The following is a 20,572-nucleotide window of genomic DNA, read 5'->3' on the forward strand; positions in this document are numbered from 1 at the left end:
CGATTCAGCTGTAGGCTAATGGAAGGTTTTCAAATTCCTGATACCTCACAGTTCTAACTGAAAGGAAAGGAGGGCTCTGTTCCAACATAATGGCTGGAAGCCAGCTCAGTTTCTTCGCCTCACCATTTCCAGTAATTCTCATTGGTTCCTCTGTCGTGGTGGGAGTAAAAAATATGGTGTTGGTTTAGTACTAATAGAAAATCCCAGTTGTTGTCAGTGTGATGTTGAGTATTATGCCTTATGTAGAAAGAGGAAGAAATTGAATGCACTGACTAAAAAGGTCAAGGAGCAGAAGATAACTGGTATTCATAAAGGATTTTTAAGCATTCTTGGGTTAAAGGGAAAAAAGTGAGATTTTTCTTGGAGGACCAGTCATGGGAATAAACAAGGGGCAACAGACCAGTCCTGCTGTGCTGCAGCTTCTCTGAGTAAACTCTGAGGTGTCTGCCTTGCTGAAATCCTTTTGGCCTCGGCCATCTCCTGAGTCCTTGGCCACTTGTTCTACTCCTGCAGCCACTGTGGAGCCAACACATGGGCATAGCCCAATAGCAGCTCACCTCAAGTCTACCCTGCACACTTCCCACTTATAGATCTGGGAATGTTCTCTATCTGCTAAAGTGTAAGATGATGCATGCTTATTTAATATATAAGCAAATAAAACTTGTCTGAGGAAATTCCTGCTCCAAAGAGGCATGTTTTGATGTACAGGAAGATAATTTTCTCTCTTTGCAAAAACAGATTTTCCTGAGATACTATGGTTGATGTGGCTTTTTGGGAGATGATATCCTTTAAGAAGGAGCAATTAGTTGTACCTGCTACTATACAGTAGCCCCACTGATGACATATTTGCAAATAAAATCTCTCTCCTTCCTACTTTACTCTCATCCCTGGGATTGTATTTGCTAATGAAACAACAGAGTAGCCTGTGCACTTTGGTCATCAGCTTTGCCTTCTGGTGAAGGTGTACTACGTGAGGCCCACCTTTTCCCCATCACTGTGTTCATGAATTTCTTACCTTTGGCTGCAGTGGTGGCGAGGGGGCTGACACAGGATCTGTGATATAGGTCTTCTTGGAACCAGGGACTGGATACATCCCAGCAGGGTTCTGGTTCCCCATCACAGGAGGAGTGTACCCTTGTTCTCGCTTCCAGGTATTTGGGTGACCTTGCAGACCATAGGCAGGATCGGAGTCATTTCTGCCCCCATAGGCAGACCCTCCTCCATAATAGGGTTCATAATAGCGTCCTTGGTTGGGGGCATAGCCATACCCAGGCTCGGGTTGAGGTCCTGGTGGTGGAACGTATGCATAATCTGTGCCTCCCCGGCTTGAAGGAGGTGGACACTGCCCAGAGGCAGGGACTGGCTGAGTGTTATAGCCATGGGACCCTGGGCCATAAATCTGTCCAGATGAAAGGCCACCCATGTAATGAGGGCTAGGCTGGGCTGACTTCACTTGCACATTGAAGGTAGGCCTTGAAGGGGTCGATGCCGTGGTGTAGGAGGCTGGGACTGGCTGAGGCTGGGGTTTGAGTGTTCCAATTGGAGTCACAGGGATGGGGCCAGCCTGGGGTGCAGGCTGTGGCTTCGTTGCAGACTTTTTGGTTGCAGTAAGAGGAGGTTGGTTTGGGATGACCATTCTCTTGTGTCCTGTGACAGGAGTAGAGACTGGAGGAGAGGCTGTTGTACTAGTAGAGCCCTAAAGAAAGAGAGGGAGGGAGGGAGGGAGGGAGGGAGTGGGGGGGGAGAGAGAGACAGAGAGAGAGAGAAGAAAAAATGGCAAAGATTATAACCAATGAAACAGAATAAAAATCTATAAATTAATAAATATTAATAACTTATTGTTATTTATGATTTAAGATATGTAATACAAATAAGGCATGGTCCTACCCTCAAAGAGATTAATGCAAAGATCAGTTGTGATTCTCTGCACTACCGGTAAACAATTAAAAAAGGAAATCAAGGGGATAAGTCCATTTATAATAGCATAAAAATTAAGAAAACACCCAGGAATAAACTTAATATGGTAAATTACATATATATACACTATAAACTATAAAACATTGTTGAAATTATGTGTTCATAAACTGAGAGACTTAATGTGCCAAAATGTCCTTACTAACTACAATTATATATAGATTCATTATAATCACTATCAAAATCCCAATAACATTTTTATAGAAATAGAAAAAAATTCTAAAATTCAAATGGAGCTATAAAAGATCATGAATTGCCAAATCAATATTGAGAATCAAGAATGAGGCTGGATGAACTACAATTCAAATATACCACAAAACTACAGGAATCTAAACATTGTGATACTGGTTCAAAGACAGACAAACCAGGAATACACACTGGGGAAAGTGCAATCTCTTAAACAGGAATCGAGGAAACTGGATATCCATGAGCAAAGAAATGAAAGTGGACCCTTACACCATCAACTAGAAATGGATTAAAGGCTTAAAGATGCAAAAGACTTAAGACCTGAAACTAAAAATATCTAAAGGAAAACACAGAGGTGTAAAGCGTCATTGGTTGTTGCAACAATTTCATGGATATAACGTCAATAAACATGGCAGCACAGACAATGGAAACAGAAATAAACCAATAGGGCTATATAAACTAAAAAAGTTCTCTGACACAGCAAAGGAAACAATCAACAGAGAGAAAAGGCAAACTACAAAATGGTAGAGAACAGGGCAAATCACATATCCAATAAGGGGTTAATAGTCAAACTACATTCATCATGAGTTCATTCACAAGACATTAGTTAGAAAACACAACTATGGTTAAATGGCAGAAAGATCAGTAGAGGAAAGGGAGTAGGGGGTGTGGGAAGAGGGGAAGGGAGGGAAAGGTACTGGAGACTGAATTAGAACAAGATATATCCATGCTTTTATATCTAAATGGATTCTACTATCATGCATAACTATAAGGAACCAATGAAATATCTCCCCATAGCAGCCAGGATACCTATTAATAAAAATAAAACAAAAGTAATATTGAACAGGAAGTTGGAACTCTTGCACACTACTGGTGGGAATGCAAACTTATGCAGACACTAATAGAAAATAGTTTGGAGGTTCCTCAGAAAATTAAAATAGAAATTTCCCTTAGAAATATGTACTCAATACAGTTGAAATCAAGATCTCTAAGAGATATCAGCACTCCTTGTTCACGGAAGCACTAGTCGTAATGGCCATCAATAGTTAAATAGATAAAATGTGTCATACATATACAATGGCATACTATTCAGCCTTTAAAAAGATGGAAACTCTACAATACGCAAGAACATAGGTTTACTTTGAGAGCATTAGAATAAGAAAAATGCCTCATTCACACAGAGAGAGAAATCCTGTATGATTCCTCTATATGAAGTATCAAAGACAGTCAAACCCATAGAATCAAGGGGTGGATGGTAGTTGCCATGTGTTAGGGAGAGATTGAAAGAGGAGTTTTAGTCAAGAAATTTTAGTCAAGAAAGATGAATTAGCTCTAGAGGTCTGATGTTTGATTTTTGCCTCTGGTCAACAATGATACATCATACAGTTCAAATTTTGTTCAAGTAGCAAGACAAGAATGAATGCTATTATCCTGACTTGGGCAAAAGTAAATCTGAATGCCTGCACCAGGAGAAAGATGAGCCACAAGAGGTGCATCTGGCCTGTTCCTGTGTCCTGGCTGCACCGACCCTCGTTCAGACACACATTCAACAGTCACTATGCGTCAGCTCCTCTACCACATCATCAAGTCCTCTGGGACAGGGAGACATCTACTATTCATCCAGGGATACTAGCCACCTCCCCTAACCTCACAGAGTTCGACATATTGAAGATGCTTGGAAAATGACTAATAGGAAAAAAAAATGCCATATTAAAAAGTTCTGAGTCTCAAAAAATTACATACATGTGTATTTATAGATGAGCATAATATTTAAATGTGCTTGATTTTCAAAATGAAAATGTTAAATCGTGATAGAAATTCAAGAATTCTCACAAAAATAAAAATTAAATGTCAAAAATATATGCTTGGAAACACCAAATAATCCAAGTAAAAAAGGTTCACTATGTGAATCTTCAATTCAATTAACTGAATATGTGGACCCATAAGTGTTGCTAAGTTTCTTTGACCTTAAGAAATATAAATAAACAATTCCTGGTCTTCACCCCTTCCACATCCAATGAGGTAAAATATATGTAAAACCTCAAGAGAAAAAATATGTATAAATATAGGTATTTATATATATATATATATAAATACACAATTTTTAAACACATAGTTATGATCTGTAAAATATTCAAAAACATGCCAGAATAGATACAACAGAATTTATAGCAGAGTTAAGGAAAATCTTCTCATCCCCCCAAAGAACTTTAGTAAGCAGATATTCCTAGAAGCAGGCAATGGCTCCTGAAACAGTGGTCTGATGCCTTCACTCAAAGCCTTTAAGAATGGAGTTTGAGTATGTGTGAGTATGTGTGTGTGCACGTGTGTGTGTATGTTTGTATGCATGCGCGTGCTGCGTTCAACAGAAAAGAGAGAAATTTGTCCAAAGAGTTGCTTCTGAGGAGTAAGGTCTACATTAATTCTTTTATGTGTACTTGCAAACACGACTGGCTTTACTTTCCAAACTGTGGCTCTGAATATCCATTGTGGGACAGACTTTAGAGCTGCAGCAGTTAGGATGTCTGTCTCAGTGCAGTTACTCAGTCACTGTCTCCATTTATAGCTGGGAAATATGAACTCTGGGTTTTTGATGATCTTGAGTCAAAGAAAGCAAAGTTTTCCCTCTTTCATTCAATTTTATCTCTGAAAAAAAATTTATATATCTTATGTGGCTGAATAGAAAAATCTACCTTAATTTTATTTCTAGGTTCAAATTGATTTTTTCATGCCCTTTGTTATAGAAGGTCAGATTCTTATCTGGTACTTCTTTAGGAATGTCTTTAGCATATGCATGTGTGTGTGTGTGTGTGTGTGTGTGTGTGTGTACACACATATACATACATACATATATATATATATATATATATATATATATATATATATATAATACACACACAGAGAAAACTGCTTACTAAGGGAAAACTACATACATTTCTATTGGGTTCTATTGAGACCACCTTCAGGCAGAAGGGAGAGAATAATCCACCAAGCTAGCATTATCCAGGCTGCTTGAATTATAAGTAAATGACAAGTTTGCACCATAAAAGGATAATATAAAAAATAAAAAGGATGAAAACTATTCAGTAGCCTAGAACTTAACAGACAACTAAATCTAGAATTACAAGATCACCAGGGAACTACAGATGAGACACATGATTTGTGGAAAAGATAGCTGTTAAGACTCAGGACCCCCCACCCCAATAATGATGCACTCAAACTATGTATTCTCAAGTAATTTACTTATTCATGCTTATTTAGGTGCAGAATAGCCAGGAGGGACAGGGCACTTATCAATGGATGACAGAGCGAGAGCCGTCATCTCCTCTAGGTTCAAGAATACAAGGGAAAGAGCAGTTATTCAACCAAAGAACAGAATTCTGAAGAGGAGAGCACTCAAGAGAGGACTAGAGGCCCTCCTTGGCAGGCAGGTTGAAAGGTTATAATCAGCCAGCCACAGGAAGATATGTGGCACAAGAGGCTTCTGGTATCTTTCAAGGGGCCCTATTTTCATCTTGGGTTTGGTAAAAATGTGTTTGTCCCCTAATAATTCAATGTGGATAATGCCTCTTTAATCATCAAGATAATAAAAAGTCCCCATTGGTTTCCAAACTCCCTGTGATTAGTAGGTACTTTCCTCTCCAGTCTAGAACCACTGGAAATGAAATGTTCACTAAGTGACCCTGAGATTTTTTTTTTTCAACACTATCTCTGGACCAACCTAAATCACCAGAAAGCTATATATCTATATCAAATTGAAGTGGATATAATGACAAGACAATTTTCTAGTTTTTCTGTGAAATTGCTGCTAATGACAACAGTCAACATGTCATCCTGTATCCTGTGACTAACAATCCCTTTCATCTGACTCAGGACCCCTTCTCAAGGATCAAGTTCACAATCTGAAGCACTTGCTATATTATGAAGTTCTCAATTTTCTATCTCTAGACTTCATCTGTATTGTGAATCATAGGCAGAAATATTTAATTGTCTACTTCATGTGTCTCGTTGGATGTCTCATATGCTTTTCAGACTTCAGAAATTAAATTATGATCATCTTCCCTGAATTCTGCTTTTGTCCGATGCTCTTATCCACCCAGTTGCTACTCAAATGATAACAAAGGAAGTCATTCCTGTGCCTCTCCTGCCCTTCCCATTCTAGCACTAAATCATAACTCTTAAATATGTCCATATTTCACCTTTCCCACTACTGCAAGTCGGATGATACCAACTCCAAGATAACACAATTTTTCATGGGAAATTTTCCAATAGCATCCAAACTGGTCTCTGAGTGTTTCCTCTTGTTTCCCATCAATGAAACCTTCCTTCTATAGCCAGAGTGATTTCTCTGGAATGTACATCTAATCACATTATTTTCCCATTTAAAAGTCTTCAACCTTTGGGTGGCATGATAGACTCAAATCTACCTCTGCTGCCTCTCCTTGAGAATGTCAAGTTATCTAAATAGGATCTTCATTCCAATTCAGCTTGCCATACTCTCTCACTTCTCAGATAACTAGGAACTGGTCTCTTTTATTCAATATACTTTCCCAATGGCTTTGAAATATCATAGCACATAGTAGGCATTTCAGAAATGTTTGATGAATGAATGAAAGATAGTCTTCCAAGAAGAAATGCATTCCTCTTGACAGATTATAACCAACCATACAAAATTTGAACTACCTAATTTCCCTTATTGACTTGATAATTAAGAAACTGATAAACTTGATGCAAGCTTAATTACAGTAATGTCATTAGTTTCCTCCTTTCTCTAAATAGTTTAATGATTTTATTTCTGGAATTTATTAATACTATTCTCTTTCCAAGAAGCATTTGAGATGTTTATTTTCATTTTAATGGTCAACTGAAAAGTTCTCCTTGATGATTATTCAAGTCCCCTCAGGCAAGAGCTATGGGGACATATTTTAAATACACTTAAAAGATAGCAAAGAAACTAATGTATTTTAAAATACTTTTTTTTTAAAACCACAGGTAGTGACTGAAATAACAAACAAGTAAGTAATTGAATTAACATACAAGTAATCAAAGTACCTCAAACTCCAGAAACACAATCCAAACTATTTATTAAGTAAAAATTTATTGAAAGTCAGCCCTGTTCAGGTACTGAACTAGTTACTAGAGCAACAAGACGACAAAGGAAATCAAAGTTAATGCATTTAGAAAGTTATTATTTAATATTTTATGAAAAATTCCATAAGATGAGCAAAAATTATTTCAACTTAGGAAATTTTCTAAAGTAACAGCAGATGAGAATACACAAAAGCTCAAAACTCCTACATCATATATTGATTCCAGGTATCTAATGACACCTGGAAGATGTTAAATCATAATGTAAATATTAAAGGAAAAAACACAGAATGAAGGTTCAACTGGTTATATAATACAATCAAAGCTACCTAGAGCAATACATCCAGTGAATGAGAAGTAGGCAAAATATGGTTGACTTGTTAGAAGGTTAAAAGTATTTCAGTTTCGATTCTTTTTTCATAACAATAATTTCAGGTTATTTGAAGAAACTTGATGAATATATGAATTGGAGTTATTCATTTTGGTTATTGCTATAGCAGGAAACAAAGTAAAACACCTATATTGGTTAATTATAAAAGTATATATTAATAGCAACAAACATTTATATAGCATTTTCTTTATGTAAACACTTTGTGTTGAATGTATTTTATCCTCATAACTACTCTGAGACAGGAAATATTATTGCCCCTATTTTCCAGAGAAAGATGGTGAAGCCCAGAGAGATGAATTGCCTATGGTTACCAACTAGCAGGTTGCAAATTCAGGATTCAAACCCAAGTAGTCTGGCCCCATGTCATGGTTTTAAAGATCATTCTACCTCTCTCAGGTAATAAAGGAGTCAGAGCAAATGTATAAAAGCATAAAAGGCCTTTTCGGTCTATCTATAATTTTCCTATTGATCAAGATATGGATATAGAAAAAAACATTTACTTCCTAGAAAAAAAATACCAACCAAATAAATGGGGCTACACACAGCAAATAATACTCAGGGTCAATATCTGAGAAACAATGGAGTGGCATTGACTGTGAAACCTGAGGAGCTCATACTCTGCCCAATGGCAGCTGCTGTAGTGTGTCAGCTGAATGCTATTCATGGAACACAGATCCAATATTCCTATTCTGACTTCAAGGTTTTGCTGAATATTTTTGTTTTGTGAGAACACTAGAAATCCAAAGCATTTCTGCAGGTCAAATGTAAGGCAGGAGATGTACTTTACCACTTCTTCTCTAAGTTACCAACACTGACAAATATTTGTAAAACCCTGACACGGGGCCAGACTACCTGGGCTTGAATCCTGGATTTGCAACCATAGACAATTCATCTCTCTGGGCTTCACCATCTTCCTCTGGAAAATAGGGACAATAATATTTGCTATCTAAAAAGTAGTTGTGAGAATAAAATACATTCAACATAAAGTGTTTACATAAAGTAAATGCTATATCAGTCACCAGTGAGGCTAATCAGTGTAATAAAAAACTGCTGCGCACTAGAATTCCAGAGACCCAAAGAGTATAGGAACTCAACAGATTTAGGTATTTTGATCTTGTATCCTGCTACTTGACTAAATTTGTTTATCAGCTCTAGAAGTCTTCAGTTGGAGTTTTGGGGTCTTCTAAATATAGAATCATGTCATTGGCAATTTGTATTCCTTTAATTTCCTTCTCTTGCCCGACTACTCTGTCTAGAGTTTCAAGGACTATGCTGAGTAGGAGTGGTGAGAGTACACAGCCTTGCCTTGCTCCTTCCTGTCTTTAGAGGAAATGCTTTCAGTTTTTCTCTGTTCATTATGATGATGGCCTTGGATTTGTCCTATATGGCCTTTACAATATTGAGGTAAGTTCCATCTATCTCTAGTTTTTCTAGTGTTTTAAATATGAATGGGTGCTATACTTGGCCAAATGCTTTTTGGATATCTATTGATATAATCATGTGATTCTTGTCCTTAATTCTATATATGTGGTTAATTACATTTATCGGTTTCCATATGTTGAACCAATCTTTCTTCCCTGGATGAAATCCATTCGATCATGCTGCACTATCTTTTAAAAATGTTTTTGTATGCAGTTTGCCAATATTTTATTAAGAATACCTGCACCTATATTCAGCAAGGATACTGGCTTGAAGTTTTCTTTTCTTGATTGATCTTTGTCTGGTTTTATCCACAGAGTGATACTAGCTTCATAGAATGAATTGGGTGGTGTTCCCTCCTTTTCTATTACACTTCACTCCTGAAGGCAGTTATCAATAATACAAGTAATAAGTGTTGGTGAGAATGTGGAGAAAAAGGTACACTCACACATTGTTGATGAAACTATAAATTGGTACAAGCAATTTGGAGAGAGGTATGGAGATTCCCCAAAAAAACTATAAATAGAACCACCAAATCAGCAGCCACATCAACAGTTAAGCAGCATAATTCATAATACTGGAGATATAAACCAAACTAGATGCCTTTCAATAGATAATAAAAATAAAATTTCTGAATCTGTACAATAAAGACAAATGCAAGCACAGATTACCTGTTTCAGTTATAATGCAACACCTCATTGGCTATTTAATTCATAATTTCTTTCTAGCACTGAACAGGAAAATGACTTAATTTTGCTTTCTTGAACATCCTTGATAATCATCTCCAATGCTTTGAGTTCAGTACCACAACTCCTTTCCTTACCCACTTTGGCCATTCATGCTATCTATTCCATAGATGACCCCATGAGTTGGAAAACAACCTATTAGATATAGAGTACAGTCTGCACCCTTTTCAAATCTAACTTCATGACAGCATAGGTTAAGCTTTTAAAATACAGATTATTATAGACACACCCACTCAAGAGACTAAAATCTGGAAATCTGAAAAAGAGAAGAAAATGATTCCCATCAAAAGCAAGAGTTCACAACCAGATTTTGGTTCTGATGTTAAAGCAGAAGAGGGAATCTTACTTGGAGCAGTGGGCTTTGAGTGATAGGAGTGGAATTCAAAGGAGAATTTCATAAAATTTAGAAACTAATTTATTCTTTCTTTCTTTAAAATATTTATGGTAAATCTGTCTATAGGTTGATTTACTGATATGTATTCAGAAGACTAAGAGATTCTATACTTTTAAACTAATAATCTCATTTCTAAGAATTTAAACTAAGGAATTGACCACAGATGGCATAAATGTTTAGTTTCAAGGATCATTCATTGTAATCCTGTAGAAGTGAAGGATTATGGGGAATTTACATAGTTCAGTAAAGGAGGGTTATTTAAATAAATTATTCTGGTATAATCACATGATGAAAAGCTATGGAGCCATTAAAAACCATTCTGTGAAGATATTTTAAAAACATCAATAACTCCTTTCCTTACCACAAATACCAGAAATTCCATGTCTGGGCATACTGCTAAGGAACTGAAAGCAAGGACATAAATATTTGTAAAGTCATGTTCACATGATCGCATTATTTGTAATAGCCCAAAGGAAGATGCTACAGCATTCACTGATGAATAAGTGGATAAATAAAATGGGAGCCAGGCATACATGCAACAAAATACTATTCAGCATCAAAAAAGAAGTGAATTCTGACCCAGTTATAACAAGGAGGAATCTAGAAGACATGCAAAATGAAATGACCCAGTAACAAAGGTACAAAATTGTATGAATGCAATTACATAAGGTACCTAGAGTTGTCAAATTGGTAAAGACAGAAAGAAGAATACAGCTGCCAGGACTGAAGAGGAAGAACAGGGAGTAATGTAATGGGGTGGCATTTCTATTTGGGAAGATACATCTGTGGACATGGATCCTGGTGATCAATGCACAACAGTGTAAATGTACTCAACAATACTGAACTGTATATTAAGAGCAATTGCAATGGGAAATTTTACGTTATGCAAATTTTATCCCTGGAAAATAAAAATAAACAACAATAAATAACATGTCAACCATCTCATGTATTAAAATCAGGTTAGGAAACTGTTTCATGTCTGTTCATCAACAAATGCACCATCTGTCTCTCACACAACATATGCATACATATGTAGCTAGAAGGATTTATTCCTGGACTGGTCACAGTGTTTTTTTTTAAGTGGGGTATTTTTGGGGTATTCTGTATACTTCCCCATTTCCCAAACTTCCTACCATAACCACATATTCCTTTTGAAATCAAAGGGAGAAGTAAATAACATGTCATATGTATACATTTTTTATGTACAATATAAATATATATAAATGCATAATTATATATCCTACCTCACACATATTTCTTATAAATATATAAATTAATACATATTTAAAATAAAGTTTAAGAAACATTTACATTATTTTACAAACCAAACACCAAAAAAAAATAATTATAGTATTCTAATTTCCATGGCTACATCCATAGAAAAAAAAAGGAAGAAACAGCCAAAAATTAAAAGTGGTTTAAAAGTATTGTTAAAAGGTTAAAATTTTGCACTGGGTGATACATTTAAGAAAAAAAATTGTTTTCATCATCCTTCTCCTCTTCTTTTTTTTTATATTTTTCACATTAAAGATAGAAGTCCAATCATAAATGGTAATTGGGAACTGGTGATGAGTCTCAAATATTACTCTCAAAATAAAAACACACAATTTTCATGGGTGCCACTGAGCTTAAAACATCACATGCTTGATGGGCACGTGAACCCCCCTCTTATACACATACATACACACACACACACACACGAGCCTTCCATGGGGCTCTCCTCAGACAGCCACAAGCCTCAACATCTTCTGTGCATCGCATCAGCACTTGCTCATTTCACAGTGCTGTGCTCTGCAAACACACACCACTGCTAGTGATGGGCTATTCTTAATAACTTCTGAGGCAGAAATAGCAGAAACAGTATGGTCTGATGTGGCACTCCAGAGCGGGTTTTGTCTTAGAAGCCTTTCCGTTTAATTAATTCTCACAACACTTCTGAAGGGGTATAAAATACTGTGAAGACAAGCCGTTCCCTGGACAACTGAAGACACCAATGCCAGTATGTCAAGTTGTTTTCTCAGAAATAAAAATCAAATCAAGTGGGAGCACTTAGATGCTACCTTGAAATTCTTCCCTTCCTATCCCTCAACTATTAAACCCAGAAGCAATAATCCAGGTGAGGCCCTGCACTTCCAGGTTCATAAAACTAGCCTGTCATCTTGCTGAGTCAAGAGAGCTAGCAATTTAAGGAGTGCCTCCCCCGCCCCCAGATAACTTTCAAATGAGATGATATGTCATCAGTTTTGAACTTGAGAGGTCTCCAAGGTTTTTGTTTATATAAATACACATATAGTATAGTACACTGAGTTCCTAGCATGCATGTGTCTGGAACTGGATAAAATGCCATTGTGATGAGGGTTAATTCAATCTGAGCTTATTCTGTAACCTAGGAATGTAGTGAGAAAGGACCTATTTCCATGGCAAGCAATCTGCTTCCCTGAATCATTCCCTAAAGGGCCCAGCACTTTTCTCCAATCAGACCAAGGGTTTAGAGAAAAATTCCGAGTGCTGATCCCCTTAGCTGAGAAATAACAAAACCCAATCCCTGTGAGAACAGTACAGATGCACTTGGACATGACCAGTAGCAGTGGACACTAGATAATTCTTTTGGTGGGTAAGCTTTCAATGATGGGCTATTAAAATGCTCTCAAATAAGGTTATTTACCTTAAGGAAAAAAAATTAGAAGATGGTTGAGAAAATCATGACATATTATCTAGTGAAATGACATGCAGTTGAAAAGGAAGGGAGCATGTATTCCAAATAATGGTCTATGAAGAAAAATAAAATAGGAGTGCCTATGTACATGGTCAAAAATTGTAAACCATTTATGTTTTAAGATTGGTAGATACCTCTAAGATTTAGCAATGTGATTGGATGATACAAATATGCTTATACTATAGTGTTTCTACTTGATTTGTGATTCCATCTACTAATTACTAATCAGTAGTTCCAGTTCTTACTCTTAGCTTATTGGTACTCTAGTCCAGTCCACTATCATTGCTGACCTAATTTACTGAAATAAACAAATAAAAAAAACACATTTATATAAACATTTGTTAAACAAACTGATCTCTTATTGTTCTCCAGTACATACTGTAGACTGCAACCAGAATGTTTCTAAAACTGAACTCTGAATCTAGCATTCTTTCATTAAAATTTCTCAAGGTCCTCATTGCTGTTAGGATGAAGTTCAGATTCCTTCATAACAAAACTTCTGTTCATTCTCACCAGTCTCCTCTCTTACCTCCCCTCCATGTGGAATTCATAGTCCCAGCCCTTCTGTGCTTACCCTGACTTGAATCCTTTCCAACCTGCTTCTGTCTCCCACCTCCTACCGAGAATTCATCCTTCAGATTTCAAATGAAATGACACCTCTTCAGGGAAGCCAGCCTTGATCCTCCAAGACAGGTAAGGTCCCTGCACTAATAGTTGGTACCCCCTTTTATGATAGCCCTCATCCATTCTTTTGCATTTATTCCTTTAGCATTCATTATCTTCCCCATTATGTTCGATAGGTTAAGAGCTTTGTCTTTCTAGTTCAACATTCTAACTTTTCTAGGCCTAGCACACAGATTTTCCTTAACCTATTCTTTAAAAGATGAAAGTTATTTCAATAGCATGTTATGGTCAAATTCCATGAGAGAATAAATAATAATAATGGCAGGAGTTGACTAAGTTAAAAATGTCTCATACTCTTCTTTATAAGTTTTGTGAAGTTGAACCCTAAACCCATGCATTTAAGAAAGGTTTGGGATGAATAGTCAATCTAATATTAAAATATTAGATTGAGTTTTTGCATTTTGGGTTTCTTAGCTGTAGGTAACAGGAAATGTGGTAAGTCTGGTGAGCAATTTTGGTTTATAATCAACTGTTCTTGTAGAACAGATCCTTCCAGTCTCTCATTGCTACTCCAAAGCCATTAAAAGACAGATGAATAAAACCGCACAATTTTTTCCTCCTGGAAATCTCTGTGTCCTGTAGGGGTCTCTCCTTTGGAAATGTATATCAGTGGTGAGAATTAAAATGTGAACATCTTGGAGACAAGAGTGTGAGAGTTAGTTATATTCAAAGGAATTTTAAAGAAAAAAAAGATGACTGATTTGTGCATAATTAAAACATATAACATTCTTTACAGAATCATGGAGTACTAGAGCTGAAAGAAACATGAAGGTCGTACATTTCCATCTTCTCAAGGAAACAGGCTCAGATAAGATTTGCCCAAAGCAGTAAGGCTTTGAAAGTGAGGACTAGAGCCACCTTTCTAGAATTTCTTCCTACCATTCCACAAGAATGACCAGGTTTACTAACAAGTCACAAAAAGGCAACAGACCCTGTTTTGTTTTTCAACCAAAATGGACCTTAGTGCGTAGATATTGGGAGGTCAAGATGGACATCACTAGCCAGGTTTGAAGGGACAGGTTGGGCTGTGTTTTCATACAGGAGTTTCCAAAATAGTAGTCGAATTCAGTAAGGGAAGCCACTTGTGTGAGTAAGTGGCTATATTTGCTTCAGTGGAAACAAACAGACCCCCGTTCACATATTTCCAAAGGAATTTGGGTGATGGAAAGCAAATAAAAGAGGAATAGGTGATATATTACAGTCCTCAGAGAATTCCACGTACAAAGCTTGCTAAAACCTATATAAAATACTGAAAGGACACCATGTTTACAGCTCATTGGGCTCATAGCAGAGTCACTGGATGCTTGCTCAGTTTTTTTTCCCTTTGCAGAAACATGCTCATTTTAAAATGATCACTGTATTATTATGATTTGAATACATGTCAACCGCATTATATATAAGGGGAAAAAGTTTTTCTCCTAACATATTTGTTCTCAGAAATGGAGGCTGTTTGTCCACTTATTGTAGATGGATAAAAGGGCTGAATCAGAGAAGGGTATAATTTCTAAGGAGAGAGCACTTTGCCACAGAGTGGGAGGAAGGGTAGAAAATGTTTTCATAAAGAGTGACTATTAGGGACAAATAAGAGCTCTATTCACCAAACCTGTACACATCCCTTTATCCTTGTAAAACAAGCTATGAAAGCACATAATGACTAACTGCGGCAAAATTACTCACATTCTAACTTTGCATAATCACTAAAATGGTTCTGGTTTTTTAGCCCTCCCCCTTCAACAATTCTGCACTCTTAAATTTTTTTTTTTTCAACCACAGCACAAATGGTTATAGCAAACGAGTGTACCAGGCACATCTGCTGTTCCAGAAAGAATTCACTCTCCTGTGCCAAATCCACGTCTATCGGAAGAAATAAAAATAAATTGCGAGCAGGTTCAGTAAATGCCCGGATAAATCCCACAGTGACCACATGGGGGTAGATTTCATTTCTCTAGTAGCTGTGGCCTGAAAGGGTGAGGGGAAGGAGGAGTGATCTGGAAGCCAGGGTTGTTCTCAGGCCTGTCTTTCTCACTCGGTATGAGTCTATAGTTAAGGTAGTAGCTCCTTTCTCTATTTTCTGGGTAACTATTTGAAAAACAGGATTGTATTTGTAGCCTCAGAGAAGGGAAGGGTGATTGCTACATGTTTTGTGGTATAAGAACAGTCTTCTTAAAAACAGCAGAGGCAGGATCAATGACCGTTTGAATGCTCCCCCAAACACCCCTTGCTATTTATATTTTTGAAACTTTTCTGATGAGAGCCTGTTTGATATTTTTGATCATGCAGGGGAGCAAAAGTCCTAGAACTTGGGGGTGTTATGGGATCTAATACTTTCTCTTTGCTAGGTAGCCAGTGTCAGCTGGAAGTTTGAGTCCTGACCATGGTCGGAGTGATCAGACTCCATGGGAGAGCAAGGGACTCAGGGCTTGGCCAGGAGCAGGGGACCAGCATCACTGCAGAAGTCTTTATCTTCAGGGACACACAGCAGGTGAAGTCCAATCACTGAACATGGAAGAAGCAAAATGAACACCTAGCTTATCCTTTTCCCTAGCAAACAACAGCAAATTCAAACACAGATACTCTTTGGGACGTTATTTCAAATTGGAACAAGGCCTGAAAATATTTGGCTTGAATAAATTCACTTTTATTATTGTTTGGGTCTCGATTTCCTCTTTATAAAATGAAAGGATTTGACTGAACTAATTCAAAGATTCCTGGTAACTGAAGGTATCTAAGGGTGCCTTTGATCTCAGATAAGCTCTGATACTCAAGATTCTTTGGAATGGCATGAAATGAGACCCTTGTCATTCTGACACTGTTTTTAAGATTTATTTTTACAATTCTCATGATCTATATATGTTATAGTATGCTTAATCCTAATGCTATAATGTCGCAAGAAAATCAAATGATCTAAACTTGCACTTAGGGCACGATTGAAGCCAATATGTCCACATGAAGAACAAAACCAAAACTGTGGGTGGTGACATGAGTACAAGGAACGTTGGTATTTTTCTTTTGTCTTCTGTCATTTTATTTTATAAAATGAGCACATATTCTTACATTGAAAACAAAATAGCTTGTTTTACAAAGAAAACCAATCACATCTTCAAATGTCTTTCCCTTTCAGTCAGCTCACTGTATTTCCCCCAACGACCCCCCAAAAAAGAAATGTGTTAGTTAATTGGCTCTAAATGTATGAGTTTAGAATTTATTTTTGAAAATGGTGTCATTCATATAGTCATCTACAATTTAATGACCATCTCCTAAATACCAGGAATTTTGCCAGTTATAGGGTGAAAAGTTACCATTTCTGGCCTCAGTGACTTAATAAATTGTAGTCAGGGAAAAAGGCAGGGAACCAGTGGAAACTACTCAGATTCCCAGAAGTCTGACAATCCTTACTTGGAACACAGTGATTCCCTGTATTCATTTATTTTTGTAAACACTGAGCTGAGTTCCAACCAATCAAACAACACTAGCCTAGGAGGTAGGAGACCAGAGTGTTTCACTCCATTCTGAATTAGTGAAGAATTTTAGGCATCTTCCTATGTTTGTGACTTAGAAACTTCCCCTTCAAGATGTTGGCTAAAGATGCTTTTCATACTTCACCTGGACAGCTGAGTTCAGGCATCTTCCCCTAGCCTGCCCTTCCATGAATCTCAGATAAATGTAATCACCTAGGATATTCTTACACATTTTCAAGTCTGAACAATATTGTTCTAAACTACATAACTCAAAATTAGGGACCATGTTCTGATATTCTGCTTTTTCAGCTTTAGAAGCGGATAGCACATAAACTAAACCAAAGTAGGGCATCAAAACATCACTGAGCAATGAATAAATGAATAATTCAATGAATGACTATATTCAAGTATGAAGTTATTCCCAATTTTCTTTTTTTTTAAATTGATTTTATTTTTTTAAATACACAACAGCAGAATGCATTACAATTCTTATTACACATATAGAGCACAATTTCTCATATCTTTGTATATAAAGTATTTTCATATCAATTCAAGTCTTTATACATGTACCATTTTCTTGATTTACTTTATATTTTGTGTGTGTGTGTGTGTGTGTGTGTGGGTGTGTGTATGAGTTAAGTGTCTATTGTGTATGATTCTCTGTGGTTACTAGCATTATATAAATACAAGAACATGATACATGGCCTCAGCCGCAGCCTTATTTGGTGAGAAAAGTGGAAAGAAGAAAAAGATGAAACAATCAGTATAAATGATCCTAGACCTTAGAACTGTATCTTAGTTATTCATTCTAAATTTCCTTGTTCAATATCTTAGCAATAAAAATCCTCCTCCTCCTCCTCATCATCATCATAAAAATAAGCCTGGGCTGGGGATATAGCTCAGTTGCTATAATGTTTGCCTCACATGCACAAGGCCCTGGATTCAATCCCCAGCATAAACAAACAAACAAGCAAGCAAGACAAGCACAGTGGTGCACACCTATAATCCCAGTGGCTCTGGAGGCTGAGTCAGGAGGATTGTAAGTTAAAAGCCAGCCTCAGCAAAAGCAAGGCACTAAACAACGTAGTGAGACCTTGTCTCTGAATAAAATACAAAATAGGGTTGGGGGTGTGGCTCAGTGGTTGAGTGCCCCTGAGTTCAATCCCCAGTACCCTCCAATAAATAATAATAATAATAATAATTATAATAATAGCAGCAAAACATACAATTTCCCATGAGTCCCATCCTCAGACAGTAGGAGCTAAACTATTCAAAATATTTTTATAATAAAAAGATATTTTAATTTTGACTGTTTTATTCCTGTGACTCATGACATTTTAATAATATCAGTCACTGTTAAGAACTGTGGCTGAGGTCAGGTGTGGAGAAGCGCAATCATAATCTCAACTACTGTGGAGACTGAGGCAGGAGGATGGCAAGTTCGAGGCCATCACAGCAACTTAAGGAGACCCTGCCTCCAAATAAAATAAACAGCCCAGACATGGTGGTGCACTCTCATTGGCTCAAGAGGCTGAGGCAGGAGGATTGCAAGCTCGAGGCCATCTTCAGCAATTGAGTGAGGTCCAAAGCAACTTAGTGAGACCCTAGCTCAAAACAACAACAACAACAACAAAAATTAAAAAGGGCTGGGACTGTGATTCAGTGGTTAAGCACCCCTGGGTTAAAAAAAAAAAAAAAAAAAAAAGCTGTGAATGAGAGCTAAGCAAGCTTTCATGTCAGATACATTTTCTTCATTAAAATAAAAACATTTCGTTATAGAAAATATGGGAAATACTAATTTTTAAGTAAAACCCTTAATTCAAAACTTTATTGATAGCAATTTTAAATTTTAATAACTTTATTTGTGATCTATTTTTTTCTATTTACTTACATGTATATTTGTGTGTATGGAGTATTTGGGCACCATATGTATGTGTGTGGTTGGAATGGGTATCAGTGTTTAAATGTGCACTGTCTTTACATACAGTTTTATATCTTATTTTTAATTTAACATTATATCACAGATCCAAAAAATTTAAAAATCTGCTAAAAATAGTAGAGTGTGGTACCCAAGAAGTCAATTTGCTTTAATAAACATGAACACTCCAGTGCAACAATGTCTTACTTATCATACATATTTAATTTAAAAACCAAGACCAGAATGCAACACATGTAGATTTTTGTACTGGCCCATGTGAAGAGATTATGCTATAATCTCTTTACAAAAAGTTTGTTTCTGATGAGAAGAATTTGAGGAGATAAAACAGCATATGAAAATGCCACACATGCACTTCTCTCAAAATGCAAACTCCCACCTACTCACTTCTCATGCACAGCAGGTAATCTTTTTTCAATCAGCCACATAAAATACATTATATCAGAGCCATACCACATACCCCACTGTCAAATGCTCGGATATTGAATACCAACAGCCTTGTTGTCTCAGGAAAGTTAATATTTGAGACAGAGCATTGAAGAGTAGTCAGTCATTGTAGTTATTACCATTATTATTATTATCATCACATTTCTTGTATATCTGTATAACAGTACATTGGAGGAAGCTAATGGTAGAAGGGAAGATCAGGTTGTATTATGGAAATATTGTGTAACTGAACGCTTATTTAGAGTGTAAGATTCAGTGTAGAAGTTAGTGCTGTCGTTCAGGCAGGAAATGAGGAGGCCTTAATAGGACACAGAGCTTGAAAGGAAGACACTCCAGGAGAGTGAACCATAGAGCTCACAGTTGTAGAAATGTTTCAGCAAGTCTTTTCTAAAATATTTTACTTTGTACAGTATTTCCGCACATGAATGGTATGGAGCAAATAAATTCCACTAGTGTGGCTAAACTGATGGAAACCAAGAAAATATTTGTGAAATGGTCTTTATTAGAAATATCCTCTGGAAAGCAGAATGGAGATTCCTTGGAAAACTTGGAATGGAACCACCATTTGAACCCAGCTATCCCACTCCTCAGTTTAAATTAGAAACAGCATACTACAGGGACACAGCTGTATCAATATTTATAGCAGCGCAATTCACAGTAACTAAATTATAGAACCAACCTAGTTGCCCTTCAGTAGATGTATGGATAGGGAAACTTTGGAATATATACCCAATGGAACATTACTCAGCATTAGAAGAGAATAAAATCATGACATTTGTAGGTAAATGGATGGAGTTGGAGAAATATCATGCTAAGCAAAGTAAGCCAATCCCCAAAAAACAAAGGGCAAATGTTTTCTTTGATATGAGGATCTTGACTCATAATCGAGATTGGGGAGAGGGGAGCATGGGAGGAATGGAGAACTTTAGACAGGGCAAAGGGGAGGGAGGGGAAAGGAGGGGAGAAGTGGGTAGGAATAATGGTGAGATGAATTAGAGATCATTACCCTAAGTACATGTATGAAAACACAAATGGAACGAAATATTTTGTGTACAATAAGTGTCTTGAAAAATTGTGCTCTAAATGTGTAATATGAAATAAACTGCATTCTGCCATCATGTATAACAAATTAG

The 20,572-nt window shown here is 36.8% G+C and overlaps 1 protein-coding gene across 1 annotated transcript in view; it reads right to left on the reverse strand.

The window, feature by feature from the left end:
* The window catches only part of Lpp (LIM domain containing preferred translocation partner in lipoma), a 633,514-nt gene that overhangs the window by 236,241 nt on the left and 376,701 nt on the right, over positions 1–20,572 (reverse strand). The window contains exon 7 of the mRNA XM_026389376.2: positions 1,016–1,696. Coding sequence (XP_026245161.2) covers positions 1,016–1,696 — 681 coding nt within the window. The remainder of the gene's footprint in view (positions 1–1,015; positions 1,697–20,572) is intronic.

This window comes from Urocitellus parryii, chromosome 2, assembly GCF_045843805.1.
Source record: "Urocitellus parryii isolate mUroPar1 chromosome 2, mUroPar1.hap1, whole genome shotgun sequence".
NCBI classification, from domain to species: domain Eukaryota; kingdom Metazoa; phylum Chordata; class Mammalia; order Rodentia; family Sciuridae; genus Urocitellus; species Urocitellus parryii.